Source organism: Staurois parvus, unplaced genomic scaffold (assembly GCF_062004578.1).
Source record: "Staurois parvus isolate SC_StPar_1 unplaced genomic scaffold, SC_StPar_1.0 ptg000989l, whole genome shotgun sequence".
Taxonomy (NCBI): Eukaryota; Metazoa; Chordata; class Amphibia; order Anura; family Ranidae; genus Staurois; species Staurois parvus.
The window spans coordinates 102,726-121,219 of NW_028318785.1; the positions used below are offsets into that span (position 1 = coordinate 102,726).

The following is an 18,494-nucleotide window of genomic DNA, read 5'->3' on the forward strand; positions in this document are numbered from 1 at the left end:
CACTCTCTCTCTCTCTCCCTCTCCCCCTCTCTCTCCTCCCTCCCCCTCCCCCTCCCTCCCCCCTCCTCCCTCCCTCCCCCCTCCCCTCCCCCCCTCCTCCCTCCCCCCTCCTCCCCCCTCCTCTCTCTCCCCTCCTCTCTTCTCTCTCCCCTCTCCCCCCTTCTCTCTTCCCTCTCTCTCTCCTCCCCTCTCCACTCTTTCCTCTCTCTCCCCCTCTCTCCCCCCTCTCTTCACCCTCTCTCTTTCTCCTCTCTCTCTTCCCCCCTCTCTCTCCCCCTCTCTCTTCCCCCTCTCTCTTCCCCCCCCCTCTTCCCCCCCCTCTCTCCCCCCCTCTCTCTTCCCCCCTCTCTCTTCTCCCCTCTCTCTTCCCCCCTCCTCTTCCCCCCTCTCTTTTCCCCTCTCTCTCCCCCCCCTCTCTCCCTCCCCCCTCTCTCCCTTCCCCCCCCTCTCTCTTCCCCCCTCTCTCCCTCCCCCCTTTCTCCTCCCCCTCTCTCCCCCATCTCCCCCCTTCCCCTCCCCCCCTCCTCTCCCCCCTCTCCTCCCCCCTCTCTCCCCCTCTTCTTTCTCTCTCTCCCCCTCTCCTATCTCTCGCCCTCTCTCCCTCCCTCTCTTCTCTCTCCTCTCTCGCTCTTCCCCCTCTCTCTTCTCTCCCCTTCTCTCGCTCTTTCCCCCTCTCTCTCTTCCCCTCTCTCTCCCTTCTCTCTTCTCCTCTGTCTCTCTTCCCTCCTCTCCCCCTCCTTCCTCTCTTTCCCCCTCTCTCCCTCCCTCCCCTCTCTCCCCCCCACCTCTCTCTCCCCCCTTCCTCTCTCCCCCCTCTCCCCTCCCCCCTTCTCTCCCCCCTTCTCCCCCCTTCTCTCTCCCCCCTTCTCCCCCCTCGCTCTCCTCCCCCTTCTCCCCCCTCTCTCCCCCTCTACCTCCCTCTCCTCTTCTCTCTCTCTCCTCTTCTCTCTCTCTTCTTCTCTCTCTCTCCTCTTCTCTCTCTCTCTCCTCTTCTCCTCTCTCTCTCTCTCCTCTCTCTGTCTCCTTTTCTCTCTCTCTCTCCCTCGTCTCTCTCTCTCACTCTCTCCTCTTCTCTCTCTCCTTGTCTCTCTCGCCCTCTCCCCCTCTCTCTCTTCTCTCTCTCCCCCTCCCCTCTCATCTCTCTCTCTCCCCTTTCCCCCCTCTATCTCCCCCCTCTCTCTCCCCCTCCCTCACCCCCCATCTCCCTCTCTCCCCCCACTCTTCTCCCCCTCCCCCCTCTTCTCTCTCTCTCTCTTCTCTCTCCCTCCCTCTCTCTCTCTCCCCCTCTTCTCTCTCTCCCCCTTCTCCCCCTCCCCTCTTTTCTCTCTCCCCCTCTTCTCTCTCTCCCCCCCCTCTTCTCTCCCCCCCTCTTCTCTCCCCCCCCTCTTCTCTCCCCCCCTCTTCTCCCCCCCTCTTCTCTCCCCCCTTCTCTCCCCCCCTTCTCTCTCCCCCCCTCTTCTCTCTCTCTCTCCCCCTCTTCTCTCTCTCCCCCTCTTCTCTCCCCCCCTACTCTCTCTCCCCCTCTTCTCTCCCCCCCTCTTCTCTTTCTCCCCCCCCCTTCTCCCCCCTTCTCTCTCTCTCCCCCCTCTTCTCTTTCTCCCCCCTTCCCCCCTCTCTCCTCTTCTCTCTCTCCCCCCTCATCCCCCCCTCTCTCTCCTCTTCTCTCTCTCTCCCCCCTCTTCTCTCTTCTCTCCCCTCTCCCCCCCTCTCTCTCTCCCTCCTCTCTCTTCCCTCTTTCTCCACCCTCTCTCTCTCTTCCTTCCCTCCTACAAAAAATGTAAAAAAATAAAATTGTAAAAATGTGGCAAAACTAAGAGGGTCGCAAAGGCCGCTATTGCGACCAGACCCTTTCGTTCCGCCCTCAGGCTCTGAGGAAAGGGTCCCTGGGCTTTGGGCTGCTCAGTCCAAAGTGCCCAGGCCTATTTTTTGTCCCAGTCCTGATCATGACCAATAAAGGGCACAATGTCTATGAAGATCTCGAGGTTCTACTCGTTTTACTAGGAGGCGCAGTATGTGAGTCTTCTCTGAGGTGCTGGGTGTTTAACTATATTAGTGAAAGCATGATGTAGACTAGACTCTTTGAGTGGCTTCAGGGTCTAACAGGTTGTGCAGCACCCATCTAATGCGTGTAGGCAAACCAGATATCTATAGTGCTTGGTATAGACCAGGCCTATCCAGCTGGTGCACAGTCTCTGACCATCTCCTGTATCCTGTACGCAGTCTCTGACTGTCTCCTCCATCCTGTCTGCAGTCTCTGACTGTCTCCTGTACTATGTCCGCAGTCTCTGATCTCTCCTATATCCTGTCCACAGTCTCTGACCATATCCTGTAGTATATCTTCAGTCTCTGACCATCCCCTGTATCCTGTCCACAGTCTCTGACCATCTCCTTTAGTATATCAGCAGACCCTGATCATCTCCTGTATCCTGCCCTCAGTCTCTGACCTTCTCCTGTATCCTGTCCTCAGTGTCTGACTGTATCCTGTCCGTCGTCTCTGACCATCTCCTGTATTCCGTCCGCCATCTCTGACCGTCTCCTGTATCCTGTCCACAGTCTCTGACCATCTCCTATAGTATGTCAGCAGACTCTGATCATCTCCTGTATCCTGTCCACAGTCTCTGACCGTCTCCTGTATCCTGTCCAGTCTCTGTCCGTCTCCTGTATCTTGTCTGCAGTCTCTGACAAACTCCTGGAGGTGGAACTCTAATAGGAAAGGTGGAGCCTAAAACAGAAGGGGTGGGGTTTACAGATGAAGAGGTGGATCCTAAACAGGAAGGGGTGGGACAAATTTAGATGGGGAGGGGGGTGATTTTAGTCTTGCCTAGGGCAGCACAAAACCAAAATACACCACTGCATCCTTGCCACCGTAATCTTCCAGTATTGTGGGAGTTAATACAGCTAAAGTGCTGTCAGAAGCTCTCATCCAGAGATTCCTTTCCTTCCAGATCTGCCATTTATAGAAGCCAGAGATGACGGTTTAGGACGGAAGGAAGATTTCTCCTACAAGAAGAAGAATCAATACAAGAACATATCAAACTTACCTGTAAGTTATGTCCATTGTGCTGATTTTTGTTTTTTTTTATTTTAGCTAAACTTAGGCTTTATTTAGAAAAAAAAATAGGGCGTTGCTTTTGAGTCAACAGATTATTTTAACCCCTTGGTGCCGACGTCACACAAATACGTGGCTTCACTGAACTGGGCTTTTTTCTGTGAGGCTGCATATTTGCGTATCTTTGTGCTGGAAGCGTGCCGCATGGTGCACTCCCAGTACAAAGGCCGGGGGTCACTGAGAACCCTGGGTCCTGTACGAATGATCGGGACCTGGAATTCCCAACTCCAGGTCACCTGATCACTGTGATTGCCTCTGATTGGCTATCACATTGGTCAGTCACTGTGAAGCCCACCCCTATGTTTTCTTTCTCTCTGAATGAAGGAGAGAGATGCATTGTATCTCTCTTTGTCCTTGCAGAGAAAAAAGAAAAAATATCTAGATCAGGGTTTGATCTAGGGCAGTGCCAGGGTTGGTGTTTGGGTCAAAGGTCAGGCGTTAAAAAAAAAAAAAATTTTGCATCAGTGTTAGTTTTAGGTAGGACAAAAAAAAAGAAAAATTTGAAAAGAAACTATTGTTTCTGGGCTGCACTGCAGGTACAAACAACAAATGACATACACATATGTGGTATTTCTGCTGCCATCAGGAGCTGGAAAAAATTATTTTGGGTTGCTCTTTGGTGGTAGGTTATGATAGTAACAAGCAACATACAGCTAAATTTAAAAAAAAAAAATTATTATTGTGGGCCAGTTTTAATTTGATAATCAAATATGAAATCAGGAGATATTCATTACCATGAAAGCCCAATTTGTCCTGAAAAAAAAACAAGGTAAAATCCACCTGGATGCACAAAGTAGTTGTGATGATATGTATAATTTCACTAACACATGTCAAAGTTGCAAAATGTTAAGATTTGTTTTACCCTTAAGCGTGAAGGGGATAAATAGTAAAATAAGTAATTAAATGTGCAGGAAGGATGGGACCCTGTAATGGGAAATGCTAGGTGCAATAACTAAAAGCAAGTCATATACACGCACACAACATGTAGTCTTACAGGTATCTTGTAATCAGCATTTAAACCATTACATATTCTATGCATGTGAAAGACAATCTACCAAATGAACACCTGCCTTTGCACATCATAGCATTTACCCGGCACTCCAAGAAATTACAGAATCCAACTGCAATATTCTTGTACTGTCAGAACTTCCACTTTTATTATCACACAACACACAGGAGGATATATATTATAGTCATCACAATCTACATAATAACACACACCAATAATAATGTGAGCATTACAGCACGAAATAGACACATCATTTGACAGAGTCACAGCATAGAATTAATACATTACCAAAGCTATGTTAGAAGCTGGAAGGAACAAATCCCATCAAAACCATACTGCCCAGGTGGTCACGGGGAAGCCGTAAGCGTGACCAATCGATGAGCCCATATAGCCTTGGCAAAAATCAGAGAGTCCCCTTAAGCATGGAATGGCTTCCATGAACTTGGTCCTGCTTTGACCTCCGGCTTTTAAACCATTTTTCTGGAAGTTTTTCAATAGTGGGTGGGCGCCACACCCACCACAGGAGGAGCTAGCAGAAGGGTTCTGCGAGGATAACAAGAGTCACGCTCAGCCACCATATTGATCCCACATTGTTATCTGAAAAGTCACATTTTTGCTTCTCATCTACCACAAACTTCTTATCTACCCTAAACTTAAAGATTTCTAAATTATCAAGCAAGTAGACGTCTTTAAGCAGGTTTTTATCTTCTAATGCAAGGTTACTAGCTGTCATAAGCACGTTCCATTCCATAAACAAGTTTTTATCTTGCCCTTAACAGAATATCTTGTGACTCCGTTCCTTTTGGCTTAGAGATATTACATCAGTCACCTCTCATGCCCCTGGCATTTGGGCAACAATGCTTTATTGTCAAAATTTCCCAAGAAGCAAAGGGTCCAAGGCCAAAACAGTTCTTAGGCATTACAGACCCTTAAAGGATAAGTTCGCCTTTTGAAAACATGTTACATTTTTCACTCGTTTTTAGGGTGTAACATGTTCCCATAGCTGCAGCCGCCACCCCCTCTCCCTCTGACAGTACGGGGAGACTTCTCCCCATACTAGCTGTCAAATTTGAAAACAGCATGGCTGTGAGGGGCTCTGCCCACACGGCCCCATCATTCATTCAAGGACTTCCGTGAATTAATGAACTGCAAGTCCCGACAGCCTTAATGGCTGTGGGCTTGTAGTTTTCAATTAACTACCACGGCGCTGTGGAGCTTCCTGTCAGAATATCTGCTTGCTCGTAAATCCCGTATGGCAAGTAGATATTCTGACAGGTCTGCAGGAGCCCTGCATGGCATCAGCGATCTGCTGATCGCTGGTGCAATGCTTTCCAGGCTTCTGTAGACAAAAATAATAAATGCACATTTTTTTACCTGCGCATTTATTATTTTTTTCCTTAAGGTGAACATATCCTTTAAGTTGATATTTTTTTGCACAGTTTTTCAAGGCAATCACTGCAAACAAGAGTTTTCTGTAACTCTCAATGAGATTTCTGCACCTGCTAACCAGTAGTTTGGCCCCCTCTTCTTGAGAAAGCTACTCCAACTCTCTCAGGTTTGAAGGGTTTCATCTCTTTCTATAGAAAGATTTAGATGAGGGCTCATTTAAGACCACTTCATAATATTCCAGTGTTTTGTTCATTCTTGGGTTCCTCTAGCTGTGTGTTTGGGGTCATTATCTTGTTGGAGAATTCATGACCTGAAACTCCTTAAGAATATTGAGATTTCATTGTATCCTTCACAGATTCAAGGAATCAGTGCAATATGCAGCAAAGCAGCCCCAGATCATAATGAGCCTCCTCCATGTTTCACAGTAGGTATAGTTTTCTTTTTTTGGGGGGGGTTTGAAGCCCTCCTGTGTTTTTCTTCAATTAAGTCTGCTATCTCAAAAAGCAATGGATAGTGCCATCAGATACTGATGAACCTTGACTAGGGAGTTCAGCTTGTATCTCTCTGAAATATTTCCTTGACTCTTTGTCTGCTATTTGTACTGTTCTGGGTTTGATTGTCTTTTCCTGGCCATGTCCAGGGATGATGGCTTCACCCTCATGGATCTTAGACTCCTCAATATTTGCAGCACAGGAACATAAAGCTGCATAGTTGTTTTTTTTTTATAGCTTTTATCGTTGACATGCCAGTCTATAATTTTCCTTCTGATCTCCTCAGACAACTTTTTCCTTTGTTTTTTTTAATAGTACATGTTCAGTGTGGTGCACATGATTATGCCAAACAACAACAGCAGAATGACTACTTTTCTCCATTCAAATCGGCTCATTCAGACTGACTGATTACACTGAAAATCTTCGATATTAATTACACACAACAGTTTGAAATACATTCAAATAAGTTATTTTACCTTCTTCCCCTACCCCTAAAGCTGTTTAACCACTTCCCCGCCACCCAATAGTAGAAGTACTGCTACAGGGTAGCAGGGCTGCTTAAAATCACGGATATATGCATGTGCACTGCCCTACCGTTCCGCCATTGGCGGCTAGGCATGTCAATCACTGGGTCCTGGCTGGAGATTCCCCGCCGGCAGCCAGCGATCGCAGTGCAAAGCTAACGAGGGAGACCTGTGTGTAAACAACACAGGTCTGTCTCCTGCCAGCAAGGACATGCTGTTTTGTATTTCTCTGCACAGCAGAGAGATACAAAACAGCATGTCCCCAAGGTAAAACCGCACATAACACACACAGTAAAAATACACAGCACACTGTTAACCCTTTGATCGCCCAAAAGGTAACAACTTCCTGCCCAGTGTCATTAGTACGGTGTCAGTGCTTTTCATTAGCACTGATCATTGTATTAGTGTCACTGAGGATGTCAGAGGCAGTTAGTTCCCACCCAGGGTCAGAATGCCCGCCGCAGTCCCGTTTATAAGTCGCTGATTGCCGCCATTACTAATATAAAAAAAATAATTCCAGTATCTATACCGCCATTTGTAGACGCTATAACTTTCACGTAAACCCAATTAATTTACACATATTGGGATTTTTTTTTTGCAAAGACCTGAAGCAGAATACATTTTGGCCTACATTTATGACAAAATTAAATTTTTTTAATGGACATGTTTAATAGCAAAAAGTCAAAAATATTGTGGTTTTTTTTTTTCAAAATTATCGGTCTTTGTTTATAGCGCAAAAAAAAAAATGCAGAGGTGATCAAATACCACTGAAAGAAAGCTCTATATGTCAGAAAAAAAGACACATTTCATGCATGTACCGTGTTGCATGACCGTGCAATTGTTAGTTAAAGTAACGCAGCTCCGTATCACAAAAAATGGCCTGGTCAGAAAGGGGGGTAAATCGTCTGGAGGGCAAGTTGATAAGCTTTTCAGTTCAGGGCAAAGGGGGGGGGAGGGGTACAATGCAAGGATATTTTACACTTTAATCCAGGAGTTCAGGCTCCATGGACACTGACTTAAAAAAAACACCAGTGCTCTTGGCAGGAAAAAAACACCAATTTTAAGTGTTTTTGTACTAGCATTTAGGAGCATTTAGCATTTTTTTCTGACAGAAAAACGCTCTCAAAAACACAAAATGGAATGGTTTTTTTCTGCCTCAAAACGCTGCTCTTAAAAAAACACCTCTAGACTACCTAATGTCCATGGAAACATAGGATGACATTAGATGCTGCAACAGATAGAAAGCTGAACTCTAGAGGTGTTTTTATAAGCCAGTGTGCATGGAGCCTAAAACTACAGAAACATATGAATTTAAATGTTCAGAAAGTCACAAAAGCTTAGAGAAACGTTAACACTGCATATGTATTGCATGAGCAGTACAGTTGTTAAGTGTGAACTTTGGTTGAAAATGCTTATAATAAAATAAATGATTGTAAAATAAAGTCAATGTATGTAGCAATTCCCCATATATATTCACAGAGTTACAAGAAGTCGTGAAACACTACATGTAATGCATAATATAATCGGTGTAGCATTAAGGTTGAACTTTGGTAGAAAATGTTAAAATATCCATAATAAAATAAGGAATTTTAAAATAAAGTGAACGTTTGTTGTTTGTTGTAATTTATTCATTGATGGGTTTCTAAAATAATTTAAAGCTGAACTCCAAGGAATGTAAGAAACTACCCTTCTGGGGTATAAGGTCCTATCACGTTGGTATAGTGTTCTTACGCTCTTACATAAGATTTTCCTTCTGTCTCTCTCACTAGTTGGCATGATCAACAATCAGACGCTTCATTACTACACATATTCTGCACAGGTGCCCTTATCTGTTCTTTCTGGGACTCAGTCTGGAAACTGATCTTTAGACTGACAGATATTTTGCTAGCGGATGAAATATGGCAGTGCTTGCTTCACCTCACCCCACATTCCAGGCATAGATAGAAGAAGTCCCTCTTCATCCATCTTCTCAATGCTGCTAAAATATGTATTCCGCAAAGGTAGAAATGCCCAGAACCCCCAACAGTTGGTCAGTGGATGGCTGTGATGAATGAAGTAAACCTGATTGAACAATTAACGGCTGCCTTAAAACAAAAGGAGCCTATAACCCCCTATGGCCTCCTTGGACAAGCAACCATGACTGTACATGCATACCCAACCCTCTCCTCCCAAACCCCACCCCCTTTTTTTTTTTCTTACCTGTAATTTCCTATTGAGTCTGTCCATTCTCTTATCCTGCTCATTCTTGCTTGTCATTCTGATGTCCCGATGTCACATCCACTAGGCCACACCCAACGCATTTCGTCACTTGACGTCTTCAAGGGGCGGAGTTGAAGATGTCAAGTGACGAAACACATTGGGTGTGGCCTAGTGGACATGACGTCGGGAGGGTCCTCCAAGCTGTCGGCTGTGAGATCGCGGTGCAGGAGGTTCGTCCCTTGGTTTTTTCCCTTGTGGATGTGTTATTATAGAGGCTGTCATTTCTGGTGTCGACTAGACACCTTCCTTGTGAGCGTTATACTTTACTAATACAATTTTATTGGTTTTAAACGTACTGTACCATCATATCTCTTCTTATTCCTCGAGCTTTGCCCATGTTATTGGAAGACTGCTGCTTAGCTGTTCCATATATGCTGCCTAGCTGTTCCATATGTGCTGATTGGATCACTATTGGTTGCTGTTCCTCTACTGGGATATCCTGCAGATCATCGCTCCCAGAGCAAAATGCTATCATACCGGTTTATAATTTAATCAGCATATAGCTCTGGTGAGTGTATTCATTTCATCTGGTGTCGGATTTGCACATGGGTGTTTGTTTCAAGATTGACATTAAGTTGATATTGGATTATCACTGTTTATGGTGGCTGGATTTATGTTTATATTTATGGATTTTATTTTGTTATTTCTATTTATCCTTGCAATTTTTGTGAATAATTAGCACACTCTTTATTTATACACATGTTACATGTTACACCCGTATTTAGGGTGTAACATGTAACATGTTGCTAAGCACACACCCCTCCCCCTTATTTTTTTTTCTGAAAGGTAAATATAGCCATTAAATGATGTTCAAAAGATGATTTTTTTTAAATATTGTAGCCACATTATGATAGTTAATTGAAACTAGTTAAAACATTTTGCCCTTTTCCCTAACTTTGCAATCACCCTGTAAATTGTCAGTAATGATTTAACCAGATTTAGTATTAACATTGAGAGAGAATTTGAATGAATGTGGGTGGCTTTATGCACAGTAGCAGATAATCTCCATTATGTTTATAATCTGTTCAGTCATAGGGATTGGATAGATTTTTTTTTTTTTTACAGGTAGCCAAAACATATATTGAAGCGTCTAAATATTGGCAGTTGTCATAACATCCAAATTAGAGCTGCAGCCTAAGATAAAAATAAGAATCATTGACAAGGATCATTTTTTAAAAACCTGTTTTGTTCTCTGATGTAAACCCATCGTTTACAAAAGTAGCAATGGGTTTTAATGACCTCCTACAAACCATTGGAGGGTTGGGTCGTTTTCAGGTTCTCAATACTGCTATGTTACTCTTTCCTATGATGTTTATGGCTTCACATAATTTCCTACAGAATTTTACAGCTGCAGTACCCCTACATCGCTGTCGTATTCCACATTTGGACAATGCTTCAGTTTCTTTTAATTTTAGCACCATTGCAATGTTTATACCAGCAGATGACAACCTGAAGAGCAAAAGTTGTATAAAGTTCAGAAATGCAGAACTTGGCCTGTGGACTAATGTCACTTCAACAAACAACACTGAATCCTGTAAGGATGGCTGGGTCTATGACAAGAGCACCTTCATCTCCACTATCGTCACAGAGGTAATGCACAGAACATGATGATTCTAGATGTAATAAAAGCTTTGAGAATGTTCACACAGCACAATTTGTGAATATTCACTTCAATTATTCAATCATGTTAAATTTAAATCCTGGTGTACTTATTACTGCACATCATTGGATAGTTGAAGTAAATATTCACTCAAATTGTAGGCAAGGTTTACACGTGTAATTTTTAGAACAGAAAAAAAGAGCACTGGATTGCACAGACCATTACTTGTATTCTAAACAAAATTGCACCTAACAATTCCAATTTGAACTTGAAAGGTCAAAGCTGTCCCAGTGATTTTTATTGTCACAGTTCACACCAATATAATGCATTAGTGAGCAATATAAAAAAAAATAAACAAAAACTACAATGCACAGAGACAATGCACCCCAGCACTTGCAAAAACACATGACAGCGTACATTGCCAGCACACATCTATGCATATGCACTTTCTGTGGTGTGAACCTACCAATGTTGTTGATACTTTGAAAAACTGTAGGATTCTATTATAAGGGATTCTCAGCTGCACCGTGTATTCAGAACTTTAGTTTGTGTTAGTTTTCTTCAATAGGTATAATAATCTGCACAGTGCAGAACACTTTTGTTCTTCTCTGCCATTTTAGTTTCAGGTACTTCCTGGGATGATGAGTTCAGAGCTTGGAAGCATTGCTCAGGGACTGTTCTGAATACCTTGTTGGTTGTCATTGCATCCTTTTGTTTTCTTTTCTTTTGAGTGATTTGTAGTAGCCGAATCATGCTAAGAAAATTGCAGTTAGCCTAGGGCTACACTGGTGACTTTCAGTAGCTAAAGTCTACTACAATCATACAATGTTGCAATTTAACCGCTTCCCGACTGCCCTATAGTAGAACTACTGCTACAGGGCGGCAGGGCTGTACAAAATCACCTATATATACATGATTTTATATTTCCGGGTAGGGGGCTCATGCCCTACCCACGCCACCATTGGCGGCTACAGCTGTCGATCACCAGGTCCCGGTTGGAGCTTCCCTGCCGCACCCGACAATCACCGAGTATCACTGACTGGGTAGAGGTCTGTATGTAAACTATGTAAGTGTAGCCTGCGCAGAGGACTAATCAGTTAGACTGGCCACTGCTAGCAAAACCACAAATGTGTACCAGTGAACAAATGTGTAAGTTCAAATATAAAAATTGCTGCGCTGCCTCTACTAAAAAAATTGTGGATAAATAAACACCCTACTGCATAAAGGGTTCTTACAAATGTGCATGTGCTTCAATGCCCTATGGGCTGACAATTAAAACAAAAGCCAATATGTATATTCAACGTGCTAAAAAAAAAATACTGCTAAAAATGTCAGCGTGTAGAGGTATCAAGACCACACCGACGGCCAACTTTCTGCAGGAGAGAGCTGCAACATCTAATGCGATATTTGACCTACCATTCCAGGTGGTCAGTTGTCTGTGGTGAGTGGGGCTCTGGAGGGGGAGCACTAATTGGAGCACTTCGCATAGAGAATTGCTATGGATAAGAAGATTAACTATTGTATCACTCAGTATTCACATTTGATGCTGATGGGATTTTTTTTGGATTTTATTTGGAATTTCTTTGGAACTCTTATATGTTTGCATAATTATTAGGACTATATACACATTAGTTTAAAATTCACTGTATACACAGTTTGATCGTATTGTATATTTGTTATTTTTAGCACTATTTTCACTTGAGCACGTTGAATATACATACAGTATTGGTTTTTGTTTTGTCAGCCCATTGTTAGCCCATAGGGCATTGAAGCATATGCACATTTGTAGGGACCTTTTATGCAGTAGGGTGTTTATCCACAATTTTTTTTTAGTAGAGGCAGCGCAGCAACTTTTATATCTGTATGTGTGGCTCCTTCTAGGGTGTGCCCCCTATTTGTTTCTCTGTGGGGACAACCCCTTGAGGACCAAACTAATGTTGCCACAAGAGAATCCCCTAAGTTCTATACTCCAGGACTGTATGTTTTCCATTTTTCATATCTACTGAAACTTTCCCTTGACATCCAGCCTTTGCACCCATGTCTCCTCTCTCATCCCCTTTATGTTCTTTCATCCCTCCCTTACCCCTTCTGTTTTTCTCCACTTCCTCATCCCCCCTTTTTCCTTCCTATTTCCTTAATTTTTTTTCCCTCTTTTTTTTTTTCTCTGCCCCCCCCCCCCCCCCCTCAGGAAACAGAGAATTTATGAATTTGATACTTGTCAAAAAGAATTTATGAATTTGATACTTGTCAAAAAGAAATGATTTAGTACACTTAATGACTTGCAAGCTCATTTTCTTAATGTATGGGAATCATGGCTTAAAGCAGGGGCCCTCAAACTTTTTAAACAGAGGGCCAGTTCACTGTCCCTCAGACCGTTGGAGGGCCGGACTATAGTTTAAAAAAAAAAACTATGAACAAATGCAGACACAGTACAGGAGATGACCAGAGACTGCGGACATACAACGGTGGCGGGAATACTGGGCCGGCCGCTCCATAAGATGCACGGACATTTCCCTCCAAGTGTGTCTTATGGAGCGAAATATACGGTAAATGTAGGACACCTTGCTGGGTCAGATCTGTGTACAATGTAAAGAGGGGGGGGAGAGAGAGAGGGGGGGAAGGGGGAGAGAGAGGAGGTGGGAGAGAGAGAGAGGAGGGGGGGAGAATAGTGCCTCATCATTAGTGTCAGTGGGGGGAGGAATAGTTCCCCATCGTTGGTGTCAGTGGGGGGGAGGAATAGTGCCCCATCGTTGGTGTCAGTGGGGGGGAGGAATAGTGCCCCATCGTTGGTGTCAGTGGGGGGGAGGAATAGTGCCCCATCATTGGTGTCAGTGGGGGGGAGGAATAGTGCCCCATCGTTGTTGTCAGTAGGGGGGAGGAATAGTGCCCCATCGTTGGTGTCAGTGGGGGGGAGGAATAGTGCCCCATCGTTGGTGTCAGTGGGGGGGAGGAATAGTGCCTCATCGTTGGTGTTAGTGGGGGGGAGGAATAGTGCCCCATCATTGGTGTCAGTGGGGGGGGGGAGGAATAGTGCCCCATCATTGGTGTCAGTCGGAGGAATAATGCCCCATCATTAGTATCAATGATGGGGCACTATTCCTCCCACTGACACCAATGACACTTGCTGGCCCCTGTTCCAGCATGGTGCTGCTGCAGCCAGCATACCTGGTTACAGCAGCACCATCTGCACGGCACACTTACTGGGCGGTCAGCTGTCCTCCATTCACTCTGGCCGCTCCCTCACTCGATGTTTGCGGGGCCGCTCGGCTCCGCCTCCTCGCAGGTGATTGGCCACCTGTGTGCCTTTCCTGAGCTACAGTTCTGGCGCCCAATCACCGGTGAGGAGGTGGAGCCAAGCGGCAGCGAGAACATCCAGTGAACATCCTGTACTCGCGGCAAATACGCCCCTGCCGGTGGGCTGGATAAATGTCCTCGGCGGGCCGCATGTGGCCCGCGGGCGTAGTTTAAGGACCCCTGCCTTAAAGGATAAGTTCACCTTTGAGAACATGTTGCATGTTCCACCCCTTTTTAAGATGGAAATTGTAACATGTTCCCATAGCTGCAGCCACACCCGCCACCCCCATCCCTCTGACAGATAGTACGCTGAAACCTCTTCCCGTACTATCTGTCAAATTTGAAAACCGTGCGGCCATGCGGGGCTCCGCCCGCACGGCCGCGTCACTCATTCACAGACTTCTGTGAATGAATGAACTGCAAGTCCCGACAGCCTTAGCGTCTGTGGGATTGTAGTGTTCAATGAACTACCACGCTGCTGTGGAGCACTGTGGTAGTTCATTGAAGCTTCCTGTCATTATATCTGCTTGCTCGTACATCCCATACGGGCAAGCAGGTACTCTGACAGGTCCGCAGGAGACCTGCATGACATCAGCGATCTACTGATCGCTGGTGAAATGCTTTCAGGCTCCTTTGGACAAAAATAATAAATGCACATTTTTTTACCTGCAAAAAAATTGTGCATTTATTTTTGTCCAAAAGGTGAACTTATCCTTTAATTACTCTTTGCCATTTTGGAACCATTATCATCTGAGTTACTTGTAGTCCTGTACTTTGTTTACATGTGCATCCTTTCCTAACCTGTTACCTTGTTTTCACCTTTGTCTCCCTACCCTTACCTTCATTCCTATGTCGCTCATTTCTGCTCCTTTCTCTTTCCCTTTATCCTTTCCTTCTCCTTCTGTTCCTATTCTTTTCTCCTTTCTTCCACCACATGTCCCTAGTCCGCAGACAAGTGGGATTGCCCATACTGGGTTGTCCCTATAGAACCTACCTGTATTACTTTTACATAGGTCCCAGCTGACTACATTTGTTTGCTTATCAGGGCCTCATGCACATGGTTACACAGGGGCCATAGAGTATAATGAAAATGTGCAGTCACTTTCACAGAAACTGCTGCTGCTCTGTATAGTTGCCCATTGGGATGAATTATGAGCTGTGGCTACACGTGCGTGCACCAGGGATTCTGTAAAGCAAACTATCAGTGTTGGAGCACACGTCTGTGCACAAACGTAATTGAGAAGAATCTCCCTAAGACTCCATGCACACTAGCATTTTTTTAAGCTCCTAGAAGCTGTTATCAGCATATTTCCTAGAAGCGAAATAGTGTTATCCTATGGGGTTGATTTACTAAAGGTAAATATACTGTGCACTGCAAGTGCAGTTGCTTTATATCTGAAGGGAAGCTCTGAAATGAGCCAAAGCTCTGCTGATTTCTTTCATCCAATCATGTGCAAGCAAAAATGCTGTGTTTTTTTTTATTTTCCTTGCATGTTCCCCTAAAATCTAGAGCAAGTGCACTTTCAAGTGCATTTGCAGTGCACAGCCTATTTGCCTTTAGTCAATCAACCCCTATGTGTCCATGCACACTATTTTAGGCTAGGAGCGTTTTCAAGCTTCAGTGTTTAGGAGCAGAAAAAAAATGTTTTTGTAGAGTTTTTGGGAGCGTTTTTCCAGCAGAAAAAAAAAGTTTTTTTTTTTTATTCAGCATTTTTTTAGCTTAAAAATATGCTAGTGTGCATGGAGCCTTAATGTTTCTGAATTGACCATCTACGCATGGCTATCTACCCTTGCATTTTTCTAGCAAACTCTTGCATAAAAACATGCAGTCTTGATGTTCATGTAATGTGATGCCTTTCTGGCCAATTCCTAGTCTACTATGCAAAATGGCAAATACTTACTTGCACCTGCCATACTTTATTGGACATACCGTATAGTGCTAACATGGGGTGAACTGACTCATTTGGAGGAGAAACACAGACTCAGGTCAGTTCAATAACCTGTGTTATATAAAAGAGCTTCAAAAATATCTGATGAATCTAGGATGCTTTTACCAGCAAAATATTATTGGAAAAGTGAATATTTAACTCTTTCTTGCAGTGGGATTTGGTCTGTGACCAGCGTAAAATGAGACAGGTAGCTCAATCAATATATATGGCAGGAGTTTTGGTTGGAGCCTTCATACTTGGAAATTTATCTGACAGGTAATGACAACAGAACATACAATAATTCATATCTATGCACAAAGAACATCAAAACATCCACTTTAATAATAGTTTCCCATTTGCCTTTATAAAGAAATATGGCAGGTCTTTCATTCCTGTAGCAAAATGAAAAGTAACAGCTACTAATTGAAAATAATAATTAGCATGAAAACACTTTGTCTGTTTGGCATTCCTTGACATTTAGAACTTGATGGTACATGACATTTTCATAAATACAATTTTTAACATATATTTTCTTTTTAGGGGTCTATTTCGAAATGGTTTCACACAAAATTTACACAGCTTTCATCCAGGATTGATACATATTTTCAATCAAAACCAATTAAGAAAATGCATGAATCTTAAAGCGGTAGTAAGTCCTCTATGTTTTTTTCTTTTCAGGGGCCCCCAGGTGAGTTATGCCATAATGTGCTAGTATGCACAGCATACAGTATTAGCACATTATGGCAGGCTTACCTTTTTAAATGGTGCCCTCCAGTGATCGATCCAGTGGGCCCCTGGGGCCTACATCTTTGCCCTGTCTTCCTTCCGGGTCCAGTGCCCACAGCCATTTGAATGGCTGGGCTGCGATGACATCACTCTTGCACATGCGCACGGGAGTCGCATCGCCACTGCTCAGTAGGACCCCAATAGGGTCTCTTCTGTCATAAATACCCTGCCTGTCAGCAATTTTTAAAATCAAAGTTTACTACCGCTTTGAGTAAAGAGAAAATTTAAATATTTATGCATATTTAGCAGTTGTTCATATTCAGGGTGAGAATAGGGTAGATTTCACCTAATATATATTTTCCTAGATCAAAAATTAAACATTAAGGGCCTATTCACACTATTGTGGTGTGTTAGCCCATGTGTATTAACGACTTCCCCACCGCCCTATAGCAGGTGTACTGCTACAGGGCAGCAGGGGTGCGCAAAATCACATATATATATAAGTCATTTTGCATTTCCAAGTAGGGGGCACGTGCCCTACCCGTGCCACCATTTGCGGCTGCGGCTGTCAATCACCAGGTCCCGGTTGGTAATTACCTACCAGCGCCCAGTGATTACTGACCATCTCCAACAGGTAAGAAGACCGTTTTGTTTACTAACAGTCTTCCTCCCCATTGGCTTGGGCACACTGCTCTGGATGGCTGTGCTGTGCACAGCCATCCAGAACAGTGTGCTTACAGTGAAGAACACCCGCCCCCTAGTAAACCACTCCCTACACATATTTAACCCTTTGATCACCCCTCATGTTAACCCCTTCCTGACCAGGGCCATTAGAACAGTGTCAGTGCTTTTTTTTAGGACTGATCACTGTCGTGGTGTCACTGGGTACTGTATGTCAGTGACACCAAGTCAGTTCCCCCCAGTGTCAGAATGTCCACCACAGTCCCGCTAAAAGTCGCTGAATGCCACCATTACTAGTAGAAAAAAAAAATCCCAGTATCTATACCGTCATTTGTAAACGCTATAACTTTCACATAAACCAATTAATTTACACGTATTGGGATTTTTGTCTATCAAAGACATGCAGCAGAATACATTTTGGCGTAAATTTAATTTTTTTAAATTTTTTTACTGGAGAGGTTTAATAGCAAAAAGTCCAAAATATTTTTTTTCTCAAAATTGTGGGCCTTTTTTTAATAGCGCAAACAATAAAAAACGCACAGGCGACCAAATATCACCAAAAGAAAGCTCAATTCATGGGAAAAAAGGACGTAAACTTAATTTGGGTGCAGAGTTGCATGACCGCACAATTGTCAGTTAATGTAATGCAGCGCCGTAACGCAAAAAATGGCCTGGTCAGGAAGGGGGGGGGGGGGGGGTAAATCCTCATGAGGGCAAATGGTTAAAGAACTGTATGCCTAGTATTAGTAAATACTAGTAAACGGTTGTAAACTGCAGCTTAACCACAAACCGCAAAAAAAAAAGATCCCCTGCAGGGTAATGTCATAATGTGCTAGTGTGCCTGGCACAGTAGCACATTATGAAGGACTTACCTTAATACGAAGCCCTCCAGTGGCAAGCTGTCATCGCTACAGAGGCTTCCATCTTCACTTGGTCTTTCTTCCGGGTTCGTCTGAATGGCCGAGCCGCGATGACATCACTTCTGCACATGTGCACGGGAGTCCTGGGCCATGGCACAGTGCTGTGAAGGAATGACACGGGTATGCTGTTCCTTCAGAGCGCATGTGCCGGCTCTAAAAAAGCGCAAATATCTCCTAAATGGTGCACGTTTAGGAGATATTCATTTTACCTACACGCAGGGGCGGACTGACAACTCATGGGGTCCCCGGGCAACAGGGGAGCATGGGGCCCCTGTGTCCTTGCCCAAACTCAAAAAAGCCTATGAAAAAGGTACCATGGGCATCTCATGGGGCCCCCTACTGACCCCAGGCCCTCGGGCAGTGCCCCAGTTTCCAAATGGTCAGTCCGCCCCTGCCTACACGTAAGATTTATTATAAGCTTACCTGTAGGTAAAAGTATAAAAAAAGAGTTTACTACCACTTTAACAAGCCTTGCATTAAGGGAGCTCATGCACCTGGATGGCTGCCTAGTGCACCAAAAAAGGTGCATCAGCAAGGTGTGTTAGGGTGCCTTTCAGAATAAAT

The 18,494-nt window shown here is 44.2% G+C and overlaps 1 protein-coding gene across 3 annotated transcripts in view; it reads left to right on the forward strand.

The window, feature by feature from the left end:
- LOC149441392 (solute carrier family 22 member 6-A-like) overlaps window positions 1-18,494 on the forward strand; it is a 65,195-nt gene that overhangs the window by 4,526 nt on the left and 42,175 nt on the right. Inside the window, exons 2-4 of one of the 3 annotated variants that reach the window (XM_089657400.1) lie at window positions 2,946-3,043; window positions 10,220-10,371; window positions 15,776-15,879. In XM_089657400.1, the coding sequence (XP_089513526.1) occupies window positions 15,803-15,879 (77 nt within the window). In that variant the 5' untranslated portion in view covers window positions 2,946-3,043; window positions 10,220-10,371; window positions 15,776-15,802. Of the gene's footprint in view, window positions 1-2,945; window positions 3,044-10,005; window positions 10,372-15,775; window positions 15,880-18,494 lie in introns of those variants that run through there. The other 2 variants (XM_089657401.1, XM_089657399.1) reach the window with 2 other exon arrangements.